The 27,654-nt window shown below is 48.9% G+C and overlaps 1 protein-coding gene across 1 annotated transcript in view; it reads right to left on the reverse strand.

Moving 5' to 3' along the window:
* Positions 1 to 673: 673 nt before the first annotated feature.
* Positions 674 to 27,654, reverse strand: part of LOC138267072 (cohesin subunit SA-2-like) — a 1,140,873-nt gene continuing 1,113,892 nt past the window's right edge. Inside the window, exons 29-30 of the mRNA XM_069215920.1 lie at positions 21,423 to 21,558; positions 674 to 1,116 (exon numbers count right to left, since the gene is read on the reverse strand). Coding sequence (XP_069072021.1) covers positions 674 to 1,116; positions 21,423 to 21,558 — 579 coding nt within the window. The remainder of the gene's footprint in view (positions 1,117 to 21,422; positions 21,559 to 27,654) is intronic.

Genomic DNA, 27,654 nt, shown 5'->3' on the forward strand with positions numbered 1-27,654 from the left:
AGGGCGGTATACCCAACTTTGCATTAATTAGCCACACTCTGTCAATAACCTTTGATTCGTCAATGCAAGTTGCTTCATGTCCTGTGGGATGTGGATGCCTAAATATCTCATCTCCTTCTTATTATGCCTTGATCCTTCATCAAGTTCCAGGACATTATCTTTGTCTTCCCGGCATTCACATGACAACCAGATACTTTACTAAAACTCTCTGCTACCTCCATAAGTGCGGGAGGGGCTGTGGTTTGATCTGCCGTATATACCAGAAGATCATCCTATGTAAAGATGTCTTCATCTCCCACTCCTTACACCTAAAAGGGGTAATTCTGGTGTCCTGCCTCAACTTCCTCACAAAGGGCTCCAAACACATGTCAAACAACAAAGGAGATAGAGGGCAACCCTGCCTGTTGCCTCTCGTGATCTTGAAAGGCTTTGTAAGATTCCCATTCACCAGAACCTTGGCCGACGGGACACAATAAATCTGCTTAAAAGCCCTGAAGAATTTTTCATCCAAGTTACAGAGTCTCAGGAGTGTATTTCAATATTTCCAGTCCACTCTATCAAAAGCTTTAAACGTATCAAAGGCTATAACGGCAAGAGGGGCTTCCTGAGTAGCAGCCAAATCTTTAGCACCAATCAAGTTGAAGGTTAGTTTGTGCAAATATCTGCCTCCCATTTAACCTTTCTGGTCCGGATGTATCAGACCGTTTATCTTTCCACTTAATCTATCCAACAGAATTTTGGCGAAGATCTTATAGTCGCTATTTAATAATGATATTGGCCTATAGGATTCACACTTCACCGGGCTTTTGCCAGGCTTCAGAACCAGTGAGATAATGGCCTTATTCCATGAGGCCAGATTATGTTTCCCATTCCCAAAGATCCCTTCAAACAATTCTGACATAGCTGGTATGATTGACTCCCCCAGGATGTTGTAGAACTCAACCTGGATACCGTCTAGGCCTGCTGCTTTACCTCCATTGCATCCTTTCAGAACTGCCTTTATTTCCCTCGGGTAAATCGATTTATTCAATTTCATCTGCTCCTCTTGTGTGAGACTCGGGAGGGTCTCTTGCCCTAACCAGGTACCTGCCTCTTCCTCATCCACCTCTAACTCTTCTGAATAGAGTTGTGTATAAAAATTCTGAAAGGCATTCTCTATCTCCTTACTATTCGAGGTTCTTTCCCCCGGGAGATTTAACTCAATTTATTTTATATAATTTCGCACTTGGGCCATCTTGCTCTTCCATGCCAGCAGGGTCCCTGCACTTTCTCCATACTCAAAGTGAACTAGTCTACTCGCTTCCCACCTTCAAATCACTCTGGCCTGTAATATATCCTCTGGCTGCTGCTTCAGGTCACTCAGCTTGTTGGTCAGAAACTCCTTTCCCGTCCCCTCTTTGGAGTTTGTTAATTGATTCTCACAGCTTATTATTACTTGTTCTATATGACCAATTTTGTTCCAATACTGTTTATTTCTATAACTTGCAAACTCATAATTTTCCCTCTTATGATTGCTTTAAATGTGTCCCATACCACCGACATCAGAGCCGACCCCAAATTTATCTTGAAAAACTCCTCTGCCTCCACTGTAGTTTGGAAACAACTTCACTAACAGTAGCGAGTGGTCTAAAGTCCATCTCCTGCTCCCTGTATTCTGGGCTAGGTTCATACTTAAAACTACTGCCTTGTGGTCCGATAGATGGACTAGCAAGTAGACTATGTTCTCAACTAAATCACACAACTTCCGATCTACTAGGAAATAATCTATCCTGGACGCATGACCATACTTTTTGTTACTGTAGGAAAAACCCATCCTCACCCCGGCTTTCAGCCGCCAAATGTCACACAGCCCGGGGTCCCTCATCATTTCTCTTAAGTAGCGTAAATATTTAGGCTTACCCACAGACCTACACTTAGTTGATCTATCTAATTTTTCATATAGGACCACATTAAAGTCCACTGCCATGATAATTGGATCTGGAAAATCCAACAGCTGAGAGAATCTCTTTCTGAGAGGCTCCGTATTGTAGCATTTAGGGCCATAAAACCCCACCAATGTAATTCTCCTGCCACTAATCTGAAGCTTGACTACGGTCCATCTTCCTGCCAAGTCTGACTCCGTCTCTATTATCTCAAAATTGGCCTGCCTTTTAAGCAAAATAGCTACTCCCTTGGTATGAACATTGTGATCAGTACACACACACACACACTCCTGAAACCAGTTCTCTGTCTTAAATAAATTTGAGCATTCAGCCTTGGTTAAAATGTTTCTTGCAAAATCAGAATATGTGCTGGGGAGTCTCTCAAATACTGAAAGATTCTATCACTTCTACCCCTGGTTCTCAAACCATTGACTTACATGAGAAAATCTGAATAGTGGAGCTCCACTCCCTCTGGCACCTCGCAGAGCGATCCCTTTCCTACAATTAAAGTAAGCTTAACTACGGTGAATGAGGATTTTTCTCTCTATGATTTCTCCCCCCACCCCCGTGGAGGAGCTAGAAAGTGTAGAGGGTGCATATAAGATTCCTATAACTCAGAATTTCCAAGTTAGCTGTAATTTTTATGACGAAAAATTGAGTTACTGTTTGGTAAATGCATGTGTGCCATGCCAATTACTTATGTCACAGCAGTACTGCCAAACAAAATCATTCAAAATTTCTCCTCTTGATCTTTTCTGTCATCCATACAGGTCAATGCCCATCAGAAGCGCAAGATATGGAAGGCTGTTGCAAAGAAGGTGCGGACCCTGGGGATCCACAAGCGGCTTTCCTGCACTGTCGGAAGAGGTGAGAGGACCTGCGTCAGGCGACTAGCAAGTCTGCTGAAGGTCAAGCCATCAGTCCTCCCAGGGATCCAGGTGGGTGTGCCACACCCAGACCGCACTTAATGGCCCACATCCTTGCAGTGGTTTATCCAGAGCTTGATGGGCAGTTAAGGGCCCAACACCAGTATCAAGGGGGTAAGTTATTATATGTAGATCTTGTTATTGGCTAACCTTTTTCATTTCCAGTAATGTTCTATGTCATCAACATTAAGGTTGAGACACAGCCAAAGTCCATGAGGATCTTTTGGGGTCTAAGTTAGTCAAACAGTTTCTGCAGCTGTGTACTGTATTTGTTTGTGCAGATGTCTGCCAATAGATTCTTCATCACAAGGCAAGTATTGCTGTGAGCAGACACATGGCTGCATACAAACGGGGTACCTTCACTTTCTTAATGTTATAAGTGACAGTTGTGCCAAACATGCCCCATATCATTATGGGGTCAGGTGGGATGCTCAATCACAAGTGTGAGTGGGTAGTGTAAGCCCCATTACTGTTGACTATGGCAAACTGTGCAATTATGATGCAGTTGATACAGCAGACTTGACACTGGTAAGTTTGTGCCATGAGAATGTGCATCTGTGCCAAATGCACTGGAATTCTGTGTACAGTGTCACCATTCAAACTCTGAAAACTGTTCCAAACCGTTTGTCCAGCAAATTTCTAGTCAGTTCATGTGGACAGCGGCAGGTTGACCTGAGGCCATCATCTTTTACAAATGTGCATGTAAACCAGTATGTATCAGACAACATGAAATTATATGACAAACGGTATTGATTGCAACAGAGAACCACACACCCCACATACAACATTTGGGTGTCCTTAAGTTTTGTCCAGAGGAGAGCATTGTGAGCCTTAAAGGGACATTTGCAGATGGAAGGTTAAATCACAGATTTTGTAGTGTCCCATTTTGAGAAGCCAATTTCCAGCCCTACACCTGGCTCTTAAGGTAATATGAATACATTTTAGTTCTGTACAGAGCTGTCTCAAGGCCTACATGTGTATTCATGCTGTCAAAACCCTTTTTCATGGAGAGACCAACAAGTGTATAAGGGAAAAGGCATACATGAAATGAGCTGGTATGGGGGATTACTGTAATTTGTGCAAACGTTGTGTGATGAACATTAATGTTGAATTGTATTTGCACAGATTCCCCCAAAACTGTTGTACCTGTATTTTCAGCATTATCTTTTCAAGGTGAAGGTTACAGTGGCCATGTCAATGGGGAAGAACCAAGCCACTGGGAATCTGGTGTGGACACCATTGATAACAAGAGATACAGTGGCGTAGAGGGTGAGGGGACTGGCACAGAGGCACGACGGACTGATCATCTTCAGAGGCCTCCAAAGAAGACCAGACCATCGTGTTGGTGTTTCCTGGAGCGACTGACAACTGCACCGCCGTCCATCAATTACTCCCCCGCCCCAAGTTGGCCGTAGCTGCCCACCTAAAAGAGGCAGCATCACCTTCACTGCAGGCACCTCTGCCCATGCCCTGGTGTCCTAGGCTGTGCTCACGGAGGAGGCTGGAGACCTATTGTACAAGTTACTTACCTTCGGTAATTAAATTTCTGGTATGGACATATTCTAGTTACAGATTTCTTATCTCAGAATTTTCCCCCAGGCGTCACACTGGATCCGGAGATTTTTTCTTCGCGCAATACCCTTGTGCGTCGGTCAACTCCGCTGGCGTCATTGGCATCGTAGTCGCCGTGATGACGTCGGGAGTAGTACACAGACACAGTCTCAACGCAGTGACGTCAGTTTCTTTTAACGACTTTCCACGTCAAAGCGCAGAGCCACTAAGAACACTGAGATTGGTGCGCCAGAGCTAAGGACCTGAATGGGGAATCCCTGTCCCTAGAAATCAGTTCGCAAGCGGGGAGGATGGGTGGGTCGGTAAGAAATCTGCAACTAGAATATATCTCTACCAGATATTTTGCTACCGAAGGTAAGTAACTTGTACATCTGATACAGACTTCTACTTGCGGATTCCTTACTTCAGAATAGATACCCAAGCAATACCATCCTCGGTGGTGGGATGCGAACCAAGATCATACTAGAAAGTCCTGCAAGACCAAACAACCAAAGTAGCTGTCCCGACAGACCTGACTGTCCAGGCACTAATGTTTAGCAAACGTGTGCAGGAATGCCCACGTAGCTGCCTGGCAGATATCCAGGACAGGAACTCCACGTGTTAACGCAGTGGAAGCAGCAGTTGCTCTGGTGGAATGAGCATGCAAGCCCTTAGGGGGTTGCATCTTGGCCAAAGCTTGGCACATCTTGAGGCAAAGAAGTACCGCTGAGAGATTGTACGTTTTTGCACCGCCTTCCCTTTTTTCGCACCGACATATCCAACAAAGAGTTGACCGTCCACCAGGAAATCTTTTGTACGATAGAGATAGAACGCCAATGCTCTTTATGGGTCCAGACGGTGGAGTCCCTACTCCTCATGAGAAGGATGACGGTACATAAAAAGTAGGCAAAGTGATGGACTGGCCTACATGAAAAAGCGTAACAACCTTGGGAAGGAAGGAAAGCCTAGTGCACAACACCACTTTGTCAGGGTGCCCAGACAAGTAAGGGGGCTTTGAAGAAAGAGCTTAAAGCTCACTTACTCTGCGAGCAGAAGTGATGGCAGTAAGAAAGACAGTCTTGAAAGTGAGGAGCCGTAAAGGGCAATTGTGCATCGGCTCAAAGGGAGTACCATTAAGGAAGTAAGGACAAGATTGAGGTCCCACTTAGGCATGATAAATGGAGTTGGAGGAAATAAATGGGAGAGACGTTTAAGGAATCGATTGACAATAGGAGACTTAAAGAGTGAGGGCTGATCAGGTAATCTAAGAATCACCAAAATAGCCTATAAATACCCTTTAAGGGTGCCCAAAGCAGAGCCCTGCTGGGCTAAAGAATGAATGAACAAAAGAACCTCTGAAAGGGGAGCAGAGAGGGGATCAGCAGATCTGTTGGTGTAACATGCTACAAATTTATGCCAACGACAGGCGTATACCGTTTTGGTGGAGGCACGCCTGGCTGCCAGGATCACGTCACAGAGTTTGGGTGGAAGGTCAAAAGCCGTCAACTGCTGCTGCTCAATCTCCACACATGAAGGGAGAGATTGGACAGGCTTGGGTGGAGAACCGTCCCCTGCTGCAACAGAAGATCCTACCGAAGAGGGAGTCTGAGTGGAGGACCAGTGGCCATGCTCAGTAGCTCTGGATACCATACTCTCCGTGCCAAGTCTTGAGCCACCAAGATAACTTGGGCTCGGTCGTTCCTGATCTTCCTGAGAACACTGGGCAGAAGTGGTATAGGCAGAATGGCGTAAAGGAGGCCTGAGCTCCACTGGAGACGAAAAGCATCTTCGAGCGAGTGCTGCCTTGGAAACCCCAACACGGAAAACAGCTGACATTGCGGGTTATCTGCTGAGGCTAAAAGATCTAACCAAGGCTCTCCCCACTAGTGAAAAGAGACCCTGCGCCACATTCGGATGGAGACGCCATTTGTGATCGGCTATACATCGACAGCTGAGTTTGTCTGCTCTGGCGTTCAGAGAGCCCGCCAGATGTTGAACCACCAGGGTAATGTCCTGATGTTTCAGACTTGCCCAGAGGCGCCGTGCCTCCTAACAAAGGGTCTAGGACCGTACTCCACCCTGTTTAAGTACCACATGGAGGTAGTGTTGTCCATGAACACTTGCACTGCTTTCCCTTTGAGAGAGGGAAGAAAGGCTTTCAACGCAAGCCTGATCACCCGAAGCTCCAGAAGACTGATATGGAGCCCAGAGGCCTCTGATGTTTGTCTCTCCCATGTGGCCGCCCCAAACCAGAAGTGACTAATCTGTCACTATGGATAGATCTGGTTGGGGAAGGGATCTGCCGTGGACCCAATGCGGATTCAAAAGCCGCCACTGCAGGTCTTTCGCAGTCCCCTCCGAGATCTGGACCATGTTGGAGGGATTTCCCTGATGCTGCGCCCACTGGAACATCAAGTGCCACTGCAGAGCATGCATATGCCATCTGCCATGTGTTACTAACAGGATGCAGGAGGCCATGAAGCCCAGCAGCCTTAGAGTCAGTCTCACCGAAACCCAAGACAGAAGCTGAAAGATCGGAATCATAGCCCAAATATTTTGGTCTCGCTTATCAGGAGGATAAGCCCGAAACTGCACTGGGTACAGAACAGCTCTGACAAAAGAGAGCATCTGAGAGGGGTCAGGTGTGACTTCGCACGTTGATAGACAACCCTAGCGTGTGCAGGAGGATCGCTGTAGCCTGAAGGTGGGAGACGACTTTCTGGGGAGAGTCTGCCTTCAACAGCCAGTCGTCAAGGTAGGGGAAGACTGAAACCCCTAACCTGCACAGATGAGCTGCAACCACCTCCATCACTTTCGTGAACACCCGAGGGGTGCAAGTAAGACCGAAGGGGAGCACGGTAAACTGATGGAGCTCGTGACCTACCACGATTCGCAGATAACGTCTGTGGGCAGGCAGGATGAGAATGTGGTAATAAGCGTCCTGCAAGTCCAGCGCTACCATGCAGTCTCCTGGTTCTAAAGCAGAAAGGGCCTGGGCCAAGGTGAGCATATTGAATTTCTCCTTCTTGAGGAAGTAATTGAGGTCCCGAAGGTCTAGGATAGGACGTGAGCCCTTGTCCTTTTTCGGTACCAGAAAGTATCCGGAATAACAACTACGATCTACTTCTGGCACAGGGACCTTGTAAGAAAGTGCCACTGTTGGCATGGTCACCCCCCACTTTTTGCCCAGTGTTGATGTCAGCTTTGATTGGAAGTGTGCTGGGACCCTGCTAACCAGGCCCCAGCACCAGTGTTCTTTCCCTAAAAATGCACCTTTATTTCCACAACTGGCACAGCCCTGGCACACAGTTAAGTCCCTTGTAAAAGGTACCCCTGGTACCAAGGGCCATGTTGGCAGGAAAGGTCCCTAAGGGCTGCAGCGTGTATTATGCCACCATCAGGGACCCCTCACTCAGTACATGCACACTGCTTTGCAGCTTGTGTGTACTAGTGGGGAGACAAGACAAAGTCAACATGGCACTCCCCTCAGAGTGCCATGTCCACAAACCACTGTCTGTGGCATAGGTACGTCACCCCTCTTACAGCCCTAAGGCAGGGCCACTCTACCACAGGTATGAGCACTATGCCCCTACAATGTTTAAGTCAATCCTTAGACATTGTAAGTGCAGGGTAGCCATACAGAGTACATGGTCTGGGAGTTTGTCATTACGAACTCCACAGCACCATAATGGCAACAATGAATAATGGGAAGTCTGGTATCAAACTTCTCACCACAATAAAATCCAGTGTGGGATTTAGTGAAAAATGCACACAAAGGGCATCTTAGAGATGCCCCCGGTATGTTAGCCCAACTGCTAGTGCAAGGCTGACCGATCTGTGCCAGCCTGCCACTGAGAGACGAGTTTCTGACCACATGGGGTGAGTGCCTTTGTGCACTCTGTGGTCAGAAACAAAGCCTGTCCTGGGTGGAGGTGCTTCAGATCTCCCCCTGCAGGAACTGTAATACCTGGCGGTGAGTGTAAAGGGCTCAAGCCTCGTGTTACAGTGCCCCAGGGCACTCCAGCTAGTGGAGATTCCCACCCCCCCAGACAAGCCCCCACTTTTTGGTGGCAAGTCCGGAGGGATAATGGGAAAAACAAGAAGTCACCCCCTCAGCCAGAACCACCTCTAAAGTGTCCAGAGCTGAAGTGACCCCATCCTTGAGAAATCCTGCATCTTGCTTTGGAGGATTAGGACCCATAGGGATCATATGTGCCCCCTCCCCAGAAGGAGCGGGCACAAGGAGGGTGTAGCCACCCTCAGGGACAGTAGCCATTGGTTACTGCCCTCTGACCCTAACACACCCCTAAATTTAGTATTTAGAGGCGACCCTGAAGCCAGCCCTTCAGATTCCTGATGACCTCAAGAAAGAAGGACTGCCGAGCTGAAAACCCCGCAGAGAAGAGAAGGAGACAACCACTGACTCGGCCCCAGCCCTACCGGCCAGTCTCCTGCTTCGAAAAGCTGCATGAAAAGAAGCAGCGCGTTCTATGGGACCAGCTACCCCTGAAAATCCTCCAGGGGGACTGCCTGCCGCACCGAGGACCAAGAAACTCCTGTGGACTGCGGATCTGTCCAAAAAGAAGACAAAGAAACCATCTTCAAATGGACTCTCACCTCACTCTAGAAGCGCAAGTCCAACTACTCTGCCCCCGATGCCCCCCAGACCTTGTCCAGAGAAACCAACTATCCAGAGAGGATCCCCAGGCGACTCAGACGACGTGCCCACCCTGGGTTGACCTCTATGCACCCCCACAACTAAGCCTGCAGAGGGAATCCTGAGGACCCCTCCTCCTGACCGGGACGAAGATATACGACGCCTGGAGAAGCACTGCACCCGCAGCCCCCAGGCCTGAGAGAAACCGACCACCAGTGCGGCAACGACCAGCAGGCAGCCCTCACCCTTGCTCAGTTGGTGGCTTGCTCGAGAGACCCCCCTGTGCCCTGCGTGCAGCGCCTAAGTGACCCCCCTGGTCCCTCCATAGAATTCTATTGAGAACCCGACACCCTTATTGCACACTCACCCGGCCGCCCCCATGCTGCTGAGGGTGTGGTTTTTGTGCCTACTTGGGGCTCCTCCAGTACTCCTCTAAACCCCCCTGGTGTGCCCTCTGACAACGCGGGTACTTACCTGCAAGCAGACCGGAACCAGAGTAACCCCTGTCTTCATAGCAGCCCACATTATTTTGGCTCCTGTTTGACCTCTGCACCTAACCGGCCCTGTGTTACTGGTGCTGGGTGTTTGGGGTTATGTTGAACCCCCAACTGTGGGCTACCTATGCCCCGGAGATTGAACCCGTAAGTTTGTTACTTACCTCCAAAACTGTACTTTACTTACCTCCACCAGGAACTGCTGACAATTGAACTGTGTCCACTTTTAAAATAGAACCGTGTACATTATTGATTCCATTCAAAGTTCTAAGTATTACTGTGTAAAGTACCTTTCATTGAATGTACTTAGCTGCTAAATGAATCTTGTGGTTCTAGAAATAAATCAACAATAGGATATTTTTCTATACAAAAACCTATTGGCCTGGAGTTAAGTCACTGAGTGTGTGTTTTCACGTATTGCTTGTGTGTGTACAACAAATGCTTAACACTACCCTCTGATAAGCCTAACTGCTCGACCACACTACCACAAATAGAGCATTAGTATTATCTATTATTGCCTCTGTCAAGCCTCTTGGGGAAATAGTATATACAGTATATAAATAGCCAGCTTCCTTCAGAACTTCTCTATGGCTCCCGTGGCCAAAAGAGCTGACACTTCCTGGCGGATAAGTGCCAAATAACAATCCGGAAGATGGTTGACTGATGGTGGCATGGCTGGTGGGGCAGATTCGAGGGGGGGTAGAACAGCTCTTTCGAACGATCTGCAAAACCCACCTGTCCGTAGTGATGGATTCCCAGTGGGGCAGGTGATGGCGAATCCTGCTGTCAACTGGATCAGAGTGAGGGGACGGACTAGGAGAGTTTGGCAGTTGCAAGCGGAGTAGGGGTGGACTGGGCAGACCTCTGGTTCCCTGTCCCACTGTGTCACTGGCACAGTGGCTGGGTTGGGGATGCGACAGGGAGCCCCTTCTGTGGCCACAAAAGGAGCAAAAGGCGGACTGATGGGAGCGAGGGGCAGTGGAAAGGCCAAGGGACCGAGACGTAGCTAATTGTTAGCTGATGATATTCGGTCTGAATGTGTGTGTCATGCACTCACTCATTTGTGACAGTGACAAGCACAGGTTGTATATTTTTTATTACTTTTCAATACATACATTAGTGTTATTAATTTTGGTACAAGCATTCATGTTGCTAGACTTACACCAAAATTATATGTGTTTCTGTTTTTGTGATTGGAGAATGCATGTGTGTTTGTTTTGACATGAGTTCCTGGCACTTTAAATGATTGGGTATACTGTTAAAGTTGATACTTTTGATATATTTTGGGAACATTATTGCACACATCCGCGCAGACACATTTCTATTTGAGATTGCTGAGACTTTTTGTGTAGGTGTCCATTGCTCTGAAGGCTGTTCGTACCAGATTGGTGAATGCTACTAATATCTTCAAGTCTGTTCTGATATATTTTCTAACTACATTAAACGTTTAAGCAATGCGCAGCACTATGGTGCTATTTGCCTACAGCATTGACCCAGCATGAGTCAAGTACTATTGTGAAGCTACAACATTAAGGATAACAGGAATGACCGTGACTTACCTTCTGTTCTGGCGACAACGTTGATTTCCATCCTAGACTGGACCCAGGAGCAACAGCAGGACTGGTATGATCGGATTCATCGTGGCAGGAAGTGTGGAAAAAGTTAAAAAGGTGAGTTTCAGGTCCCAATCCACCAACTCAGGTGTGGAGGTTTAGCTGCCACAGTTGCGTTGGCGGGAATGCACATTGTGATTCGCTAGGCGGTAAAAGGGGGCAGTCAACCTGCCACCAGATGATTTTGCCTATGGCGCTGTCGACGCAGGTGAAGATTCCTGGCAGTGACGATGGACCGCCAATGGACTTTCCCCTATGCTCCTGCTGACATCTAGATAGGGCGGGAGGACAGACAGTCACCGCCGCAGACAGGATTTCAGTCACAAACTCAACGGCAGGACTGTTACCGCCAAGATGTAAATCAGACCCTTACAAAGATAATCCTCTGCAATGGCATGGAGGGTGCTTTCTAGGAGTTGACTTGAAGACCTAGACTGTTTAGAAGGTTTCTGTGGTCGGAATATCTTCAATAACTTTGTGATGAGCAGGCCTGGATCAGCCAACCCTCTAGGCATTATAAACATTCTCTACTTGCAAACGTGGCCACACACTTGGAAAATGTTCATGGTGTGAACATCAATCCAGAAGGCAGGTATTTGTAATAGGTTCAGTTATTCAAAACTATCAGGAGTTTCCTGTGACTTTTGACTACTTGTATGTGGAAGCAAGCATCATTTAAGTTTACTGCACACAAGTCTACCGTTCTCGGCCGGGGAATTCTATGATCAAGAGGCAACACTGAGAATATTTATTTTATTGTTGATTGGTGTCCGGTTCAGAATCTGCTTGCAGTCTTTCTATGGACCTTTCTTCTGTACCATGAACTACCTTGGATAAATGCCTTTTCCTTTTCAAGATGACATTAATTCTATGACTCCATTTGAAACTTGAGCTGCAGTCTGCTTTCTTAGCAGATGAAGCTATGTGGAATACAAGGGGTGTACTCCGTCCTGAGGAATAGAAACGTTTTTGGCACAATGTTAGGATGGAAATATCCCCTGCATGGTATGCAGGGGTGTGCCCTTGTCCTGAGTGACCCGATGGCAGGTAAAAATGGTATGTAGACTTTTTTTGGGCATAGCTAGCATGATACTCTAGCATGTGCACTGAGACAAAGGCCTGTTCATGGTAAAGATAAGAGCCAGACTGTGTTCTGTGACCTGAAAAGGCGCACCAACCATGTCTTTTTTGATGGGTGTTCTCTCTATTTGCTGGGTTGTTAAAGTGGTGGCAATGGATTTAGGTAGACTAGCAGTCCTCAACAGATCTTTGTTTCTGTTGTAGAATGTCACCTACCAGTCCAACTCATGTAAAATTCTGCTTAGACCTAAAGCTGACATCCCATGTGAGTCTAGAGAATCTGTACATTGCACTTAGGTAGCACATCCATGACAGGGAGACTGTGCAATGCAAATATGTTTGCTCTGACCAGCTCATTATGGGACGCAAAGTCAGGTTGATACAGCTTTCCAAGGCAGTGGATGCATATTACCTGAAGCCTGCCAATGGATACCCAGACATTGAAGGGAGGGAGGATGGAGACAGCGTTACCCATAGAAATGGTAAAAGGACCTTCTAGCAAGGAACTGCTGTATACAGTTTACTGAGCAATGCTATTTGGTGGATGGTAGGGGGTAACGAGGGAGTTATCAGATCATGTTAATGGTGAAGAAGTTTCTAAGCAGAGCCTGCTTTTGTCTTTCCCTAATTGCTACTTCAGGATTGCACATAAGACAGCATAGTCTCTTCACTCTGTATTGTGCCCATGAGGCAATTAACCTAAAAGTAGGATACAGACTATTCCACAGTTCCAGGTTGTGTCACTTGACAAAGGAGGAGAGTGCTCTGTAGAGTACCCAAACTTGTGCTGGGAGACCAGGGATCGTAACTGCATGGAAGACAGTTCCCAGAGGCAAAGGAACATCACATAAAATCTACCCAGCTTGATGGAGAACTGGAGGGTCCATCCAGTGCCTAGATGTCTGCCTGCTTGGAGAGGGAAGGAGTACTTCAGGTTCTGCAGGAAGAAAGGCCCAGGAGGAGCCAATAGTTAGCGGGAGTGCAAACTGCATAGGCCACAACTTAAAAAGTCTCTCAGAAGTTGCTGTAGCAAACTGTATGACAACAACTTACATCTTAAATACTCAGAATCCGGTCTGATATACCTGCAGTGTTCCCTGAGGGACTATTGCAGCAGCTGCTTGTCATGACATATAACCAAAGTACATCTCATCATTGAAGTAGCGGAGGAGCCTGCACCCTCATCCCAGAAAGAGATAAGTCACCCATTGCCTAGGCTGATGCAATCTTCCTCAGAGTTGCTCCAGATAGGGGAGAAGCAACAGCCCGGAGTTATTTCCAAAGACAACACCTGCGCAAACCTAAGAAGTGCAACATTTCAACATTTGAACCTACTACAGATACGTCCTCTATGAACAAGTAACAGGGCCTGAAATCAAAAGCCAGAGAGAATCTTGGACTTCAAAGATCAGCCTGCTGTTTGAAATATAACAATAATACTGTGTACTCAAACCAGTGACTCTTGCTGCGTATATTCTGTTATTCTATTAGATACTACAGATCTGTGTGAAGTCCCATATGAACTGAGACGTGAGCAATTGGGGGGTGGGATGGGGGAAGGGGGTGGGGTGGGGTGGGGTGGGGGGCAGGGGGCTAGCCAGAACCCTTAGCCAGTAATATCGTACCCTGTGCTTGGGGGGTGTATAACTTTGATTGCGGTCACAGTATCTTCTCTTAAAACAAGCACTGGAGTGGACAGTTAATTATTGCATCTGTTGGATGACTTTTGAGTTCTACATTTTTGTCTTCTCCTCCACATGCCCACATTAGCTCCCTGAGAAGCCTTTAACTGCTTCGTACTCTGACAATCAAGTGCAGAAGCTATGTGGTTAGCCTAGTTTGCAGAGCCAGAGCAGGACAAACCACAGGACAACAATGGCAAATGGTCACAGCCCCACAGTTGTGGCCAAGTACCCTCCCAATCGGTCTCTGGGTATGCTTTGTCATTTTCAGAGACGATTTGTAACTCCTCCTCCGTAGCGCCTACCAAAATGGTGCATGGGAAAGGGTAAGTCAAGTAGTCACTGGGGAAAATTTGCTTGGGACTTCCATACATTCTTATTCCTGCAGGTGTTTTGAGCCTATAGCTCAAGGATCTACATGGCTGTTGATGTCATTGCTGGCTTTGTTGCTCACACTGCAAAAAAGGACCTCAAACCTTTTGAAGCTTGTAAGGGTGTTAAGACATTTCCCTGTGATTGTTCCGTGCCTCGATGTACAAGTTAATTAGCATTGGTAATGCCTTTTCTGGCACACACTACAGGTCGGACTTGTCAGTTTAGTGTCCAAGAGCATGGGCCAATACATATGTTTTCAATGGTAAGATCTTAGTAGAGTCCCAAATTAGTGAGGGTCCATTTAAGAGTAACACTGAAGAGTTCAGCCTGGCCTTAATGAGTGCTGGCTCCAGTCTGAAGTACTGGAATGATCTGCAGGTCTGCAAGCGTGGAACCTATGATGCTCCAGTACAGGGGAATTGATTTTGTTTTCAATTAGTACTGGGCTAGAGGAGCTGTAGTAATTGAGACTCCATGTTGATGTTGCTGAATGCGGAGCCCATAAGGCAGTAGAGAGGCCAGTTTGGAGTCACTGAATTGTAGTAATGAAGAACAAGTTACTTACCTGGGGTAATGAATTATCTGGTAGACAATGTCTAGCCGCAGATTACTTACCTGGGGTAATGAATTATCTGGTAGACAATGTCTAGCCGCAGATTCCTTACCTTTGAATTTCCCAGGCGTCAGACTGGATCATGAAGATTCTTTGTGAGTAGTACCCCTAAGTGCTGGTAGGAGGCTTCGTTTGGTTCGGGCATCAGTGTTGTACACACCAGAAGGGATGTTGCAGTCAGATATATATGCACCAACTCAGCTCGCAGACGTCAGTTACTTTTTACAATTTTCCACGCCAGGAGTACAAAGCCATTAACTGCACACTCATTGGTGTGTCCAAACTAGGGCCCTGAAAGGTATCATTCATAACTCTAGAAGTCTGTCCGCAGAGTGGGAAGGAATGGTTGAGTCGGTAAGGAATCTGAGACTAGATATTGTCTCTCCCAGATAATTTGAAACCGTTATTCATCTGCTAGAGGCATCAAGCAGCAGATTACTTACCTCTGAATAGTAATACCATCCCAGGAGAACTGTGGACAGATTTTTCTAAAGCTATAAAGGTCTGCAGGACTGAATGGGCAAAATGCCCATCCCTGCAGACCTGACTGTCCTGGCAGTAGTGTTGGCAAACATGTGCAAGGAAGCCCACGTTGCTGCCTGACAGATGTCCAGAACTGGGACTCCACGTGTAGTGAATCTTATCTTGTTTTAAATGGGCAGCAAGAGATAGCTTAGCCTTATGGCTTGTAGACTCGTACCCACGTCACCCAGTGACTTTTATCCTACTTAGTTTGCTCTGTTTTAGCGCAATTATTTAATTATATCTTTCTAAGAAAGCTGCATTGTTTCTAGTTCGGCCAATGTTTTAGTTTCATGTTATCAGTGCCACCGGGCTAAGGTGTCATTATCAAGCGATAAAGATAAACAAACTGTAGGTATTCATGTTGGGTACTTTCCCTCTTTGCGCCCTCAAGGGAATTGTGCATTAACTGCCGTCCCAAGCATTTCTTGTTATCTATTGTTTGGGAATAGACCTACGTTAGGGGTCCGATCAGATTTGTATAAGTACATCTCACACAGACAGATAGTTAGAGGGATTCCGACCAGATGCCATCAGTGCTATCGATGCTACACGTCGATTTGACGCTGACCCAGTCTTCATGTCCCCACTGAGCCTGATCTAGAGACCTCATTCCTAGGTAATGAGGGTTGGGGGGCTCTTCTCATGGACACAGCTTTGGCAGATTAGGTTTATCACACGCAGCTCTCTTCAGGTTAGGTTCATTGTAGGAAGCTGGCTCTGTATATACTAGATCAAAACGAGATATATTGTGCACAGAGTCCAGGGGTTCCCCAAGAGGCTTGACAGAGGCAATAATAGATAATACTGATGTTCTATATGTGGTAGTGTGGTCGAGCAGTTAGGCTTATCAGAGGGTAGTGTTAAGCATTTGTTGAACACACACAAGCAATAAGTAAAAACACACACTCAATGACTTAACTCCAGGCCAAAAGGTTTTTGTACAGAAAAAAATATTTTCTTAATTTATTTCTAGAACCACAAGATTCATTTAGCAGGTAAGAACACTTAATGAAAGGTACTTTACACAGTAATACTTAGAACTTTGAATGGAATCAACAATGGACACAGTTTTCTTCAAAATGGCAGAAAGCTATTTTAAAAGTAAACACTGCAATTTTCAACCGTTCCTGGGGGAGGTAAGTAAAGTGCAATTATTTAGGTAAGTAACAAACCTAGGGGTTCAATCTCCGGGGCATAGGTAGCCCACAGTTGGGGGTTCAAGATAACCCCAAACACCCAGCACCAGCAACACAGGGCCGGTTAGGTGCAGAGGTCAAACAGGAGCCAAAATAACATGGGCCCCTATCGAGACAAGGGGTACTCCGGGTCCGGTCTGCTTGCAGATAAGTACCCGCGTTGTCGGAGGGCAGACCAGGGGGGTCTGGAGGAGTACTGAAGGGGCCCCAAGTAGACACAAAAACCACACCCTCAGCGGCCGGGTGCAGTGTGCAAACAGGGCGTCGGGTTCTCTATAGAACTCTATGGAGGGACCCGGGGGTCACTTAGGTGCTGCAGGCAGGGCACAGGGGGGCCTCTCCGGCAAGCCACCGACTGGGCAAGGTTGAGGGCCGCCTGTTGGTCGTTGCTGCACCGGAGGTTGGTTTCTCTCGGGCCTTGGGGCTGCGGGTGCAGTGCTTCTCCAGGAGTCTGATAGCTTCGTCCCGGGCAGTCGCGGTCCGGCCGGGTCCTCAGGATTCCATCTGCAGATGTCGTCGTGGGGGTGCAGAGAGGTCAGCCAAGGGTGGACACGTCATTGGAGTCACTGGAGGGTCCTCTCTGGATAGTTGGTTTCTCTGGACACGGGCCAGGGAGTCGGGTGCAGAGTGGTTAGGACTCACATTTTCTGGAGTGAGGTGGGAGTCCTTCAGAAGAGGTTTCTTCTTCTGTTCTTCTTTGGACAGGGCCGCCGTCCACCAAAGTTCTTGATCCTCTGTGATGCAGGCCGTCTTCTGGAGGTTTTTCAGAGGTTGCTGGACCTGCAGGACGCGTCACTTTTCTTCTGCAGGTTCTTTGAAGCAGGAGATAGGCTGGTAGGGCTGGGGCCACGTCAGTTGTTGTCTCCTTTCCTTCTCTGCTGTGGTTTCCGCTAAGCAGTCCTTCTTGTGATGTTGTCAGAAATCTGACTAGCTTGGTTCAGGGGGCCCTTACAAACAAGATCTAGGGGCATTTTAGGGGTCAGTGGGCAGAAGCCAATGGCTACTGACCCTGAGGGTGGCTACACCCTACTTGTGCCCACTCCCCCTGGAGAGAGGGGCACATCCCTATCCCTATTAGTCCTACTCCTCCAAAGATGGAGGATTTCTCAAGGAGGGGGTCACTTAAGCTCTGGTCACCTTAGGGGTGGACCTGGCTGGAGGGGTGGTGACTCCTTGTTTTTTTTCATCATCCCTCTGGACTTGCCACCAAAAGTGGGGGCTCGTCCGGGGAGCGGGCATCTCCACTGGCTGGAGTGCTCTGGGGGCATTGTAACACACGGCTTGAGCCTTTGAGGCTCACCGGCAGGAGTTACAGCTCCTGCAGGGGGGGAGGTGTGAAGCACCTCCACCCAGTGCAGGCTTTGTTTCTGGCCCCAGAGAGCACAAAAGCTCTCACCCAAGGGGGTCAGAAACTCGTCTCAGTGGCAGGCTGCACAGACCAGTCAGTCCTGCACTGAAGAATTGGGTAAAATACAGGGGGCATCGGTAAGATGCCCTCTGTGCGCATCCTTTACTAAATCCACCACTGGCACCAGTGTGGGTTTATTATTCTGAGAAGTTTGATACCAAACTTCCCAGTATTCAGTGAATCCATTATGGAACTGTGGAGTTCTTTTTGACAAACTCCCAGACCATATACTTAATATGGCCACACTGCAACAAGGAGCCATTTTCTTACATTCATCATGTTAGGGTATTGGGTATAGGGACATGTGTCATATCTCATGCCATTCTATGTCATTCTTTGTTCTAATGAGTCTCGTCTTTACAATTCTGTTACTTGCACTGTTCATTATCCTAATCATTGCAGCCCATGCAATTTATCGTAGATTGCAGTATTGTTAATAAAAACCTATTAAGCCTTTTACTGCATCTCTCATTGCCTGTGTATTTGATTGAAACATGTTGTTCATGTGAGAAAGGGGTAATCTCTGTTTAACCACAACACACCCTGAGATGTCACACTCAAGTCCATGCGTAAAGGCTGCCACAAATCATCTTTTACTGTTTGGGTTTTGGTGAGGTGCTGCTTGTGAGCCGGGAGGGTTGGGACGACAGTTGCGACTTGTAGGATTGGCATAGTCACCTACAAACATAAGTACGGTCATCCTTAACCCAGCAGTCTCGCCTACAGCAAGAGTCAAACTACAACAGTGGTTGCAGCTTTTCCTCTAGTAGGATAGGCCCTTAAGCCCCAAGGAGGCTGTTTGTAAGCCACGGCATAGCAGGTCTTAATACAGAGAACAACAATGTGAAATGGTTAGCTTATGGACTGCCTGACCTTTCTTTGCTCCAACATATCCCACTAACAGTTGGTTTTTCCCCTGCCACTCTTTTATGCAGTTAAGGTAGAACGACAACGCTCCTTTTCGGTCCAGGCACTGAAGTTGCTCCTCTTTAGAGGGCTCTGGAGGAGTGTAAAAGGTGGGAAGGGTGCCGGATTGTCCCAGATGGAATGGAGTCACCAGGAAAGAGGCCCTAGTGCGAAGTACCAGTTTGTCTGCAAACACAGTCAAGTAGGGAGGCTTGGAAGCCAAAGCTTGCAGCTCACTCACCAGCCGGGCAGATGTTACTGCCACTAGAAAGGCTGTTTTGATGATGGTAAGCAGCCAAACGGGACATTGTGCAGAGGCTCGAAGGAAGCACACGAGGTAGGGGAGAACCAAATCAGGGGCCCACTGAGACATGATAAAGGGCGAAGGAGGAAATATGAAGAAGCCCTTTGAGAAATCTATTTACAATAGGGGACTTAAATAAATAGGTTTGATCAGGCAGCCAGTGGAAAGCAGAGAAGCAGATAGCTATCCCTTATGAGTACTGATAGAGACCTGTTGGGCAAGGGTAAGAATGAAGAGAAGAATGTCAGAGTGTGAGAAGCAGAAAGAGGGTCGATCAACTTTTCTGTACAATATAATTCAAGCTTTCCCATCAGCAGGCATATATATTTTTGGTGGAGGCCTGCCTGACTGCCAGAATAACACTACAGACTTCAGGAGGAAGGTCAAAGGCTGTCAACTGTCACTGCTCAATCTCCATGCAAGAAGGCAAAGAAGACCGATTCAGGTGGAGAATACTCCCATGCTGCTGCAGCAAAAGATCTTACAGAAGGGGCAGACTGATCGGAGAATCAGAAGCTCGGGATAACAGACTCTCCGTGCCCAGTCCAGAGCCACAATGACGACTTGGGCTCAGTCATTCTTTATCTCCTTGAGGGCTCTGGGCATAAGTGGTATAGGCGGAAAGGAGTACAGGAGGCCTAAGTTGCACTCAAGACAAAAAGTGTCTCCAAGCGATTGCCACCTTGGAAACCTCAATGCACAAAACTGCGGAGGACATCAGAGGAGAACAGATCTAACCAAGGCTCTTCCCATGCCTGAAAGACATTACGCCACAGTCTGAATGGAGAAGCCACTTGTGATCCACAAGGTATCGACGGCTGAGTTTGTCCACCCTGGTGTTCAGAAAACCTGCAGGTGTTGAACCACCAGGGATGTGCCCTGCTGTTCCAGCCATGTCCAGAGACACAAGACCTCTTGGCAAAGGGTCCATGACCCCACCTGTCCGGTTTGTTGCAGTACCACATGTCAGTGATGTTATCTGAGAACACTTCCCTTGATAGAGGGAAGAAATGCTTTCAATGCTAGCCAGATCTTAGAGAGCTCCAACAAGTTGATGTGAAGTCCGGATTCCGCCGGAGACCAGAGTCTTCTGATCTCCATCTCTCCCAGATGGTCGCCCCATCCCAGGAGCGACACATCTGTCACTACTGTGCAATCTGGTTGGAGAAGGGAGAGGAGCGGGCCTCTGACCCAACTGCGGTTCGTTAGCCACCACTGCAGGTCTTTTGCAGATTCCTCCAAGATCTGGACCAGGTCAGAGATTCACTTGAGGTTACGCCCAGTGGAATTTCAGGTCCCTCATCACCAGCAGACTGGACTATGGCAACACACTAAATGCTGGAATCAACAAGAAACTCATCTGCAGACTACAAAACATCCAGAATGCCGCAGCCAGACTAGTCCTTGGCCTACTTGACACTGCCACATCTCGCAACACTTGCGTACACTGCACTGGCTCCCCATAGAGAAAAGAATTACCTTCAAGATCCTCACCTATGCACACAATGCCCTCCACAACATCGGACTAGACTACCTCAACCATCGACCCAACCTCCACGTACACCCCACAGGACCCTATGCTAAGCCCAGCTCTCTCTCGCAGAAGTACCCCGCATCATGAAACCCAGAATAGGAGGACGCTCCTTTTCCTACCTCGCAACCACCGCCTGGAACACCCTTCCTCTCCACATCTGGCAAACCACCTCCCTCCTCAGCTTCACGAAGGAACTGAAGACATGCCTTTTTTAAGAACCACCGGTGAATGCTACACTCGCCCCCCCGACCCCTCCCCTCCAGCACCTTGAGACCCTAACAGGTTAGTAGTCGTGCTTTACAAGCATTGATTGATTGAGGTCCCCACTGCAGAGCCCTGCATATGCCATCAGGCATGATTCACCAGCAGGATGCAGTGACCATGTGGTCCAGCAGCCTCAGCGTCATTCTCAATGAAGCCCAGGATAGAGCTTGATATCTCGGCAGGAGTCTGGTGTGAGAAAACTGTCTGGGCCGAGCCCACCCCTCAGCAACCAGTTGTAGAGATAGGGAAAGACTGAAACTCCTGATTGGTTGAAGCTCATCTGCGCACTGCCGTTACCTTAGTGAACCACCCGACGAGCGCTGTTAAGGCCAAAGGGGAGCACACTGTGCACTAAAAGAGGCCATGGCTTACTCTGAACCGCAGGTAACGTCTTAACAGGCAAGATGGGAATACGAAAATATGCATCCTGCAAGTCCAATGCTACCATCCAGTCTCCTTGGTCTAGGGCAGAAAAGACCTGAGCCAAAGTGAGCATCTTGAAATTCTCCTTTATGAGGAAGAGATTGTCGGTTCAGAGGTCTAGGATAGGCCAAAGACCTTTGTTCTTATTCGGTATCAGAAAGTAGCATGAATAGCAACCATTGCCTACTTCTGATATCAGAACCCTCTATATGGCTCCCTTGGCCAAGAGAGCCATAACTTCTTTTCAGAGGAAAGGCAGATGATCCTCTGTCAATCAATCAATCAATTTATAAAGCGCACTACGTACCCGTGAGGGTTTCAAGGCGCTGGGGAGGGGGGGGAGTGAGTGCTGCTACTGATCGAAGAGCCAAGACTGGAGGAGTCTTCTGAAGGCGAGTAGGTCTTGGGTCTGGCGTAGGTTGGTCTGGAGGGAGTTCCAGGTCTTGGCGGCAAGGTAGGAGAAGGATCTGCCGTCGGAGGTCTTTCGCTGGATGCAGGGGGCGAGGGCGAGATTCGAGGAGCGGAGTTGGCGGGTGCGGGTGTAGAAGCTGAGTCTGTTGTTCAGGTAGGCAGGTCCGGTGTTGTGGAGGGCCTTGTGTGTGTGGGTGAGTAGCTTGAATGTGACCCACTTGTCTACGGGGAGCCAGTGAAGGTCTCTCAGGTGGTGGAAGATGTGGTTGCGGCGCGGTACGTTGAGGATCAGTCGGGCGGAGGCATTTTGTATGCGCTGGAGACGTTGCAGGTGTTTGGCTGGGATGCCTGTGTAGAGTGCGTTGCCGTAGTCTAGCCTGCTGCTGACGAGGGCCTGTGTCACGGTTCTTCTTGTTTCAGTCGGGATCCACATGTAGATCCTGCAGAGCATGAGAGGGTGTTGTAGCAGGAGGAGGAGACTGCGTTGACCTGTTTGGACATGGAGAGGGAGGAGTCGAGGATGAATCCTAGATTGCGTGCATGGTCGGTCGGAGTTGGTGGGGTTCCCAGTGTGGTCGGCCACCACGAGTTGCCCCAGGCTGAAGGGGTGGGTCCGAGGATGAGGTCCTCCGTCTTGTCTGAATTCAGCTTCAGATGGCTGTTTCTCATCCATTCGGCGATGGCCTTCATACCCTCGTGGAGGTTGGTTTTGGCCGTGTGCGGGTCCTTGGTGAGGGAGAGGATGAGCTGGGTGTCATCGGCGTAGGAGATGATGTTGAGGTCGTATTGCCGGGCCACTTGTGCAAGGGGGGCCATGTAGATATTGAACAGTGTTCACCGGATCCTGAATTGAAGGTATAGTGGGAGGGGAGGTTTTGAAGGGGCGGGAGTAGCCTCTCCGAATGATCTGCTAGACCCATTTGTCCAATGTTGTGGACTGCCAGTAGTGCAGATGATGGTGGATTCTCCCACCAACTGGACACCCAGGGTCCTGCAGAACAAGATTAGAGGGGCTTGGAAACTCCAGCTGCTTGGGGGTCGGGTTGGCGGTGGGGGAGGGGTTGGACCACCAAACGATCCATCTACAAAAAACTCAGACGAAAAAGCACACAACAGCAAGGAACTTATTACCATCATCAAAGAACTCACCAAACCCAAATCCTGCGCCATTGACGCTCCACACTCCCAAGACCTCTGCAACTCCCTCTACTTCCACTGCAAGATCGCAGACATACACGACAGCTTCACATTGTCATCACCCACCATCACCACCACTGACACAGCCAACACCACAGCACCCGGCCGCACCATCGTACTGAACACCTGGACCCCCACCAACGATGAAGAAATTGGCAAAACCAGGAGCTCCATCCACTCAGGCTCCCCAACAGACCCTTGCCCCCACCACATCTTCAACAAGGCCAGCCAAATCATTGCTCCCCAGCTCTGGGCCGTCATCAACAGCACCCTCGAGACCGCAACCTTCCCAGATATTTGGAAACACGCCCAAGTCAAAGCTCTTCTAAAAAAACTCAAAGCAGACCCTGAAGACCTCACAAACTACAGACCTATCTCTCTTCTCCCCTTCCCTGCAAAGGTCATAGAGAAGATAGTAAACACACAACTGTCTCGCTTCCTAGAAGACAACAACATACTCTTAGTCTCCCAGTTTGGTTCCTGCAAAAACCACAGCACTGAGACCACCCTCATCGCCTGTAAAGACTACATCAGGACCAGATTGGACAAGGCTGAAACTGTCGCCCTCATCCTCCTAGACCTCTCCGCAGCTTTCGACACCGTATGCCACCAAACCCTTCGCACACACCTCTTCGATGCCGGAATTCGTCACAAAGCCCTGGACTGGCTCACCTCCTTCCTCTCCCAAATTACCCAAAGAGTTCGCCTCCCTCCTTTCCGGTCTACAGCCACCAAGACCATCTGTGGGGTCCACCAAGGATCCTCCCTCAGCCCCACCCTTTTCAATATCTACATGGCTCCACTCGCCATCATCATCCGCCCCCCACAGCCTCACCATAATTTCATACGCTGAAGACACCCAGCTCATCATCTCCCTCATGAGAAACCCATCTACCACCAAGAATAACCTACACGCTGGACTCCTTGCCATCGCTAACTGGATGACAGCAAGCCACCTCAAATTGAACTCAGAAAAAAACCGAGATCATCATCTTCGGTCCCAGCAAGACAGCATGGAACGACTCTTGGTGGCCCACCACCCTTGGACCACCCCCAACACCCACCGCCCACGCACGCACGCACGCAATCTCAGCATCATACTGGACTCAACTCTCTCAGTCACCCAGCAAATCAATGCCATTATCATCCTCCTGCTTCAACAACCTTCGCATGCTACGCAAGACTTTCAAATGAATTCCTTTAGAAACAAGAAGAACCGTCACCCACACCCTCCTAAGCAGCAGACTGGACTACGGCAATGCCCTCTACGCAGGGACCACAGCCAAGCTTCAGAGAAAACTCCAGCACATCCAGAACGCAGCCGCACATCTCATCCTCAACCACCCTCGCCACAAACACATCTCCACCCACCTCAGATCCCTACACTGGCTGCCCATCAACAAAAGGATAATTTTCTAAATCCTTGTCCTCGCTCACAAAGCCCTCCACGACACCGGTCCACCCTCTCTCAACGAATGAATCAAGTTCCACAAAACAACTCAACAGCTCCACTCCGCCGACCTCGCTACAGTCCCCCGCATCCAACGCACCACCTCCGGCGGCAGATCCTTCTCCCACCTCGCCGCCAAAACCTGGAACTCTCTCCCCACCAACCTACACAAGACCCAGGACCTCCTAAGCTTCAGAAAGCACCTCAAAACATGGCTTTTTGAGCAGTAACCCCCCGCCCCCCCAGCACCTTGAGACCATACCGGGTGAGTAGTGCGCTTAAGAAATTTGTTTGATTGATTGGGGGGGGGGGGGGGGGGGGGGGGGAAGGGGGGTGTCAATGGCTGGCATAGGCCTGCCGTGGTGGTACGCCCCTTCCATGTCCACAAATGGGGAGAAAGGCAGACTGGCGACATGGGGCAATAGAGGCCCAAGGACTTAGCCATAGCTCACGAGTCCTTAAAGCGTTCCAGCGCTGAGTCTGCCTCTTTAGAGGCGGTCTCTTCGAAGGGCTTGTCCAAAAAGGTTGGCCTGGACATCCCCCGAATAGCCAGACGTTCTCAACAAGGCAGGGTGCCGATGCGCCACTGTCGAGAAACTGCTCTGTCCAGCGAGTCAGTCATATCCAAACAACATCTGAGGGTGAACTTTGCTGCATCTCTCCAGTCTTGGACTGCTTGGCAGAAAATGGCCCTAGCCTCCTCTGGGACCTGTGGCAGCACTTGCACAACCGTGTTTCACAGAGTGTGGGATTAGCACCCCAAAAGGCATGTAGTGTTCACCGACCGCAATGTTCGGGTGGTGGAAGAAAACATTTTCTTGTCTAAGGTGCCCATCCTCTTGGATTCCCAGCCCAGGGTGCAGCAGGGTATGCCTCTGTGTAAGTAGAGGCTTGGACTATCAAGCTCTCAGGTGTGGGGGGGTGTGGTGAGGAAACTCTGGTTCCCCTCGTGCAGGGTGATTGTGCTGTTCACATGAGCAGTGTGCTGGGCTTGTAAGTGTTTCTTACAGGGGAGCAAGGGTTTGGAAGATGATGCTCCTGGTTAAAGCACTTCTGTCAAGATGTTTATCTTGACTGCCACCAAGGGTCAGGGGTGTGGAATTTAATAAAATATGTACTTGTCCGTGGACCATGTTGCTTCACAAATCTACTTGGCCTGTGCAAAAAAATCCACTTTTCCCTTTGCTGCCACATAGTGCAGGGACACATTGTAGGAAAGTAGCATCATTCTGACAGTTACCCCGACTTTCTGCCTGGTGTCAGTATTTTAGATTGTAGTGTTAACCAGGACCCAAGTACCTGTGCTCTCTCCTCTAAATATGGTTGCTGGTGAACTTTACATCCCACAATTGGCATACCGGCGCACCCATGCAAGTCCCTAGTATATGGTACTTAGATACCCAAGGAATTGATACACCAGGGGTCTCCCATGGGCTGCAGCATGTATTGTGCCACCCATGGGAGCCCATGCAAACTGTCTACAAGCCAGCCATTGCAGCCTGCATGGAATGGTGCATGCACCTTTTCACCACTGAACCTGGTCACTGCACTTAAAAATTAAAAGTCCCCCTCTGGTAGGCCCTTCAGCCCAAGGGCATGGTGGATGTCCCTAAGTTTGAGGGTACTCCTGTATGAGCAGGGTACTCCTACAAACCACAGACTCCAGTCCCTGGGCTTGTAATTGCTGGTAAACCATCTTCAGGTATGTAGTGGACACTGGCCAACACAAGTGGTCCAACTACATAATGGCTTTTCCAAACCTAGGCATGTTGGGTATCAAACATGTTGAAATCATGCAACTACCCCAATTCCAGTGCTAATTGCATGAGCCCCTGTACTGTGGGGGTTTCTTGGAGGATCCCCCAGTTCTGCTGTGCATCCTCATGGGGTCGGGCTGCCAGCCCTCGCTACTGCCGACTGCCATCATGCTGATGAACTTAGCTGAAGCAGAGGAAGGCAGAACAAAGTTTTTACTGCAGACCTCTCCCTTTGAAATAGGTGTCAATGGGCTGGGCTAGGGGGGCCCATGAGGGCCACCAGACTGCGCTGAAGGGCACATTTGGTGACCCCCTTGCATCAATTGGTTTGCACCAGTTCAGGAACCCCTGGTTTACACTCTGGCGCGAAACCACACAAGGAACAGGGGAGTGTCCATCCCCCAGTCCAGCTCCTCCCCTAGGGAGGTGCAAAGAGCTCTGCAAGGTGGCTGGCTGATTCTGCCATCTTGTCAATAAGATGTGCACAGGACCCTGGGAGCATCTGACTGGTTAGGCTAGGTAGATGACATCCCTGACCTCCCCTCTGATAGGTGGGTCACTTCAGAGAGTGACCAGTCCCCTTTTACGGTTACTTAAGGGCTCCCCCGAGGGCGGGTCATCAGATTAATCGAACCAGACTCTTCAAGGAACTCTTTGCAAGACATTTTCTGTTCCTGGCTACCAGAAATGCTTCTGATCTGCTTTTGGAACTGAAACAAAACTGTGTCCAGTTGGGAGAGCTCACACTGCAATGTTATTTCTCCAGCTCCTGCAAGATGTCTGCAACCTCCATGGCTGTGCATCCTCGAGAGTCACAAGGACTCAGTAAGTATTCAAAAAGCAAGAAGGAATCTCCCTTGGAATGAAGGAGTCACTCCCCTGCAGCTGCAGGCACCTCAAGACGAACGGCCGGTGGATCCTGCTGTCCCACGGATAACAAAGGCTCTGCTCACATGTGGTGGTTCTGTGGTCCTCTGTGGGCCAAACTAGTCTTCTGACCAACTTGTGAGACGGTGGACCTTTGCTGCAGCCACTGGATCAGATCCCCTGTGCACCACAACCGTTGCTCTTGCCAAAGTTTGTTAGATCTTCCTCCAAGATCTTCAAGCTCCATGAAGCCCCAGCCTCCAGCACTTGGCAACTCTAGATTCAGCACCCCCTCTGCAGCTTCTGTGACATGGGACTCTTGTTTGTTGTGCTGCTGAGGCCTCCTTGCGAATCCCTGTGCCTGCTCTCAGTTGGTCACTCATAGGGGCTCCTCCAAATCAAGCTGGCTTTCCTTCCTGCTGAAGGCCTGTCCTGACTCCCCACCAAGGGTTGAGTCACTGGGACTTTGCTGGTCTTCCAAAATCTGCAAACTTCTTTG

This window comes from Pleurodeles waltl, chromosome 12, assembly GCF_031143425.1.
Source record: "Pleurodeles waltl isolate 20211129_DDA chromosome 12, aPleWal1.hap1.20221129, whole genome shotgun sequence".
NCBI lineage: Eukaryota > Metazoa > Chordata > Amphibia > Caudata > Salamandridae > Pleurodeles > Pleurodeles waltl.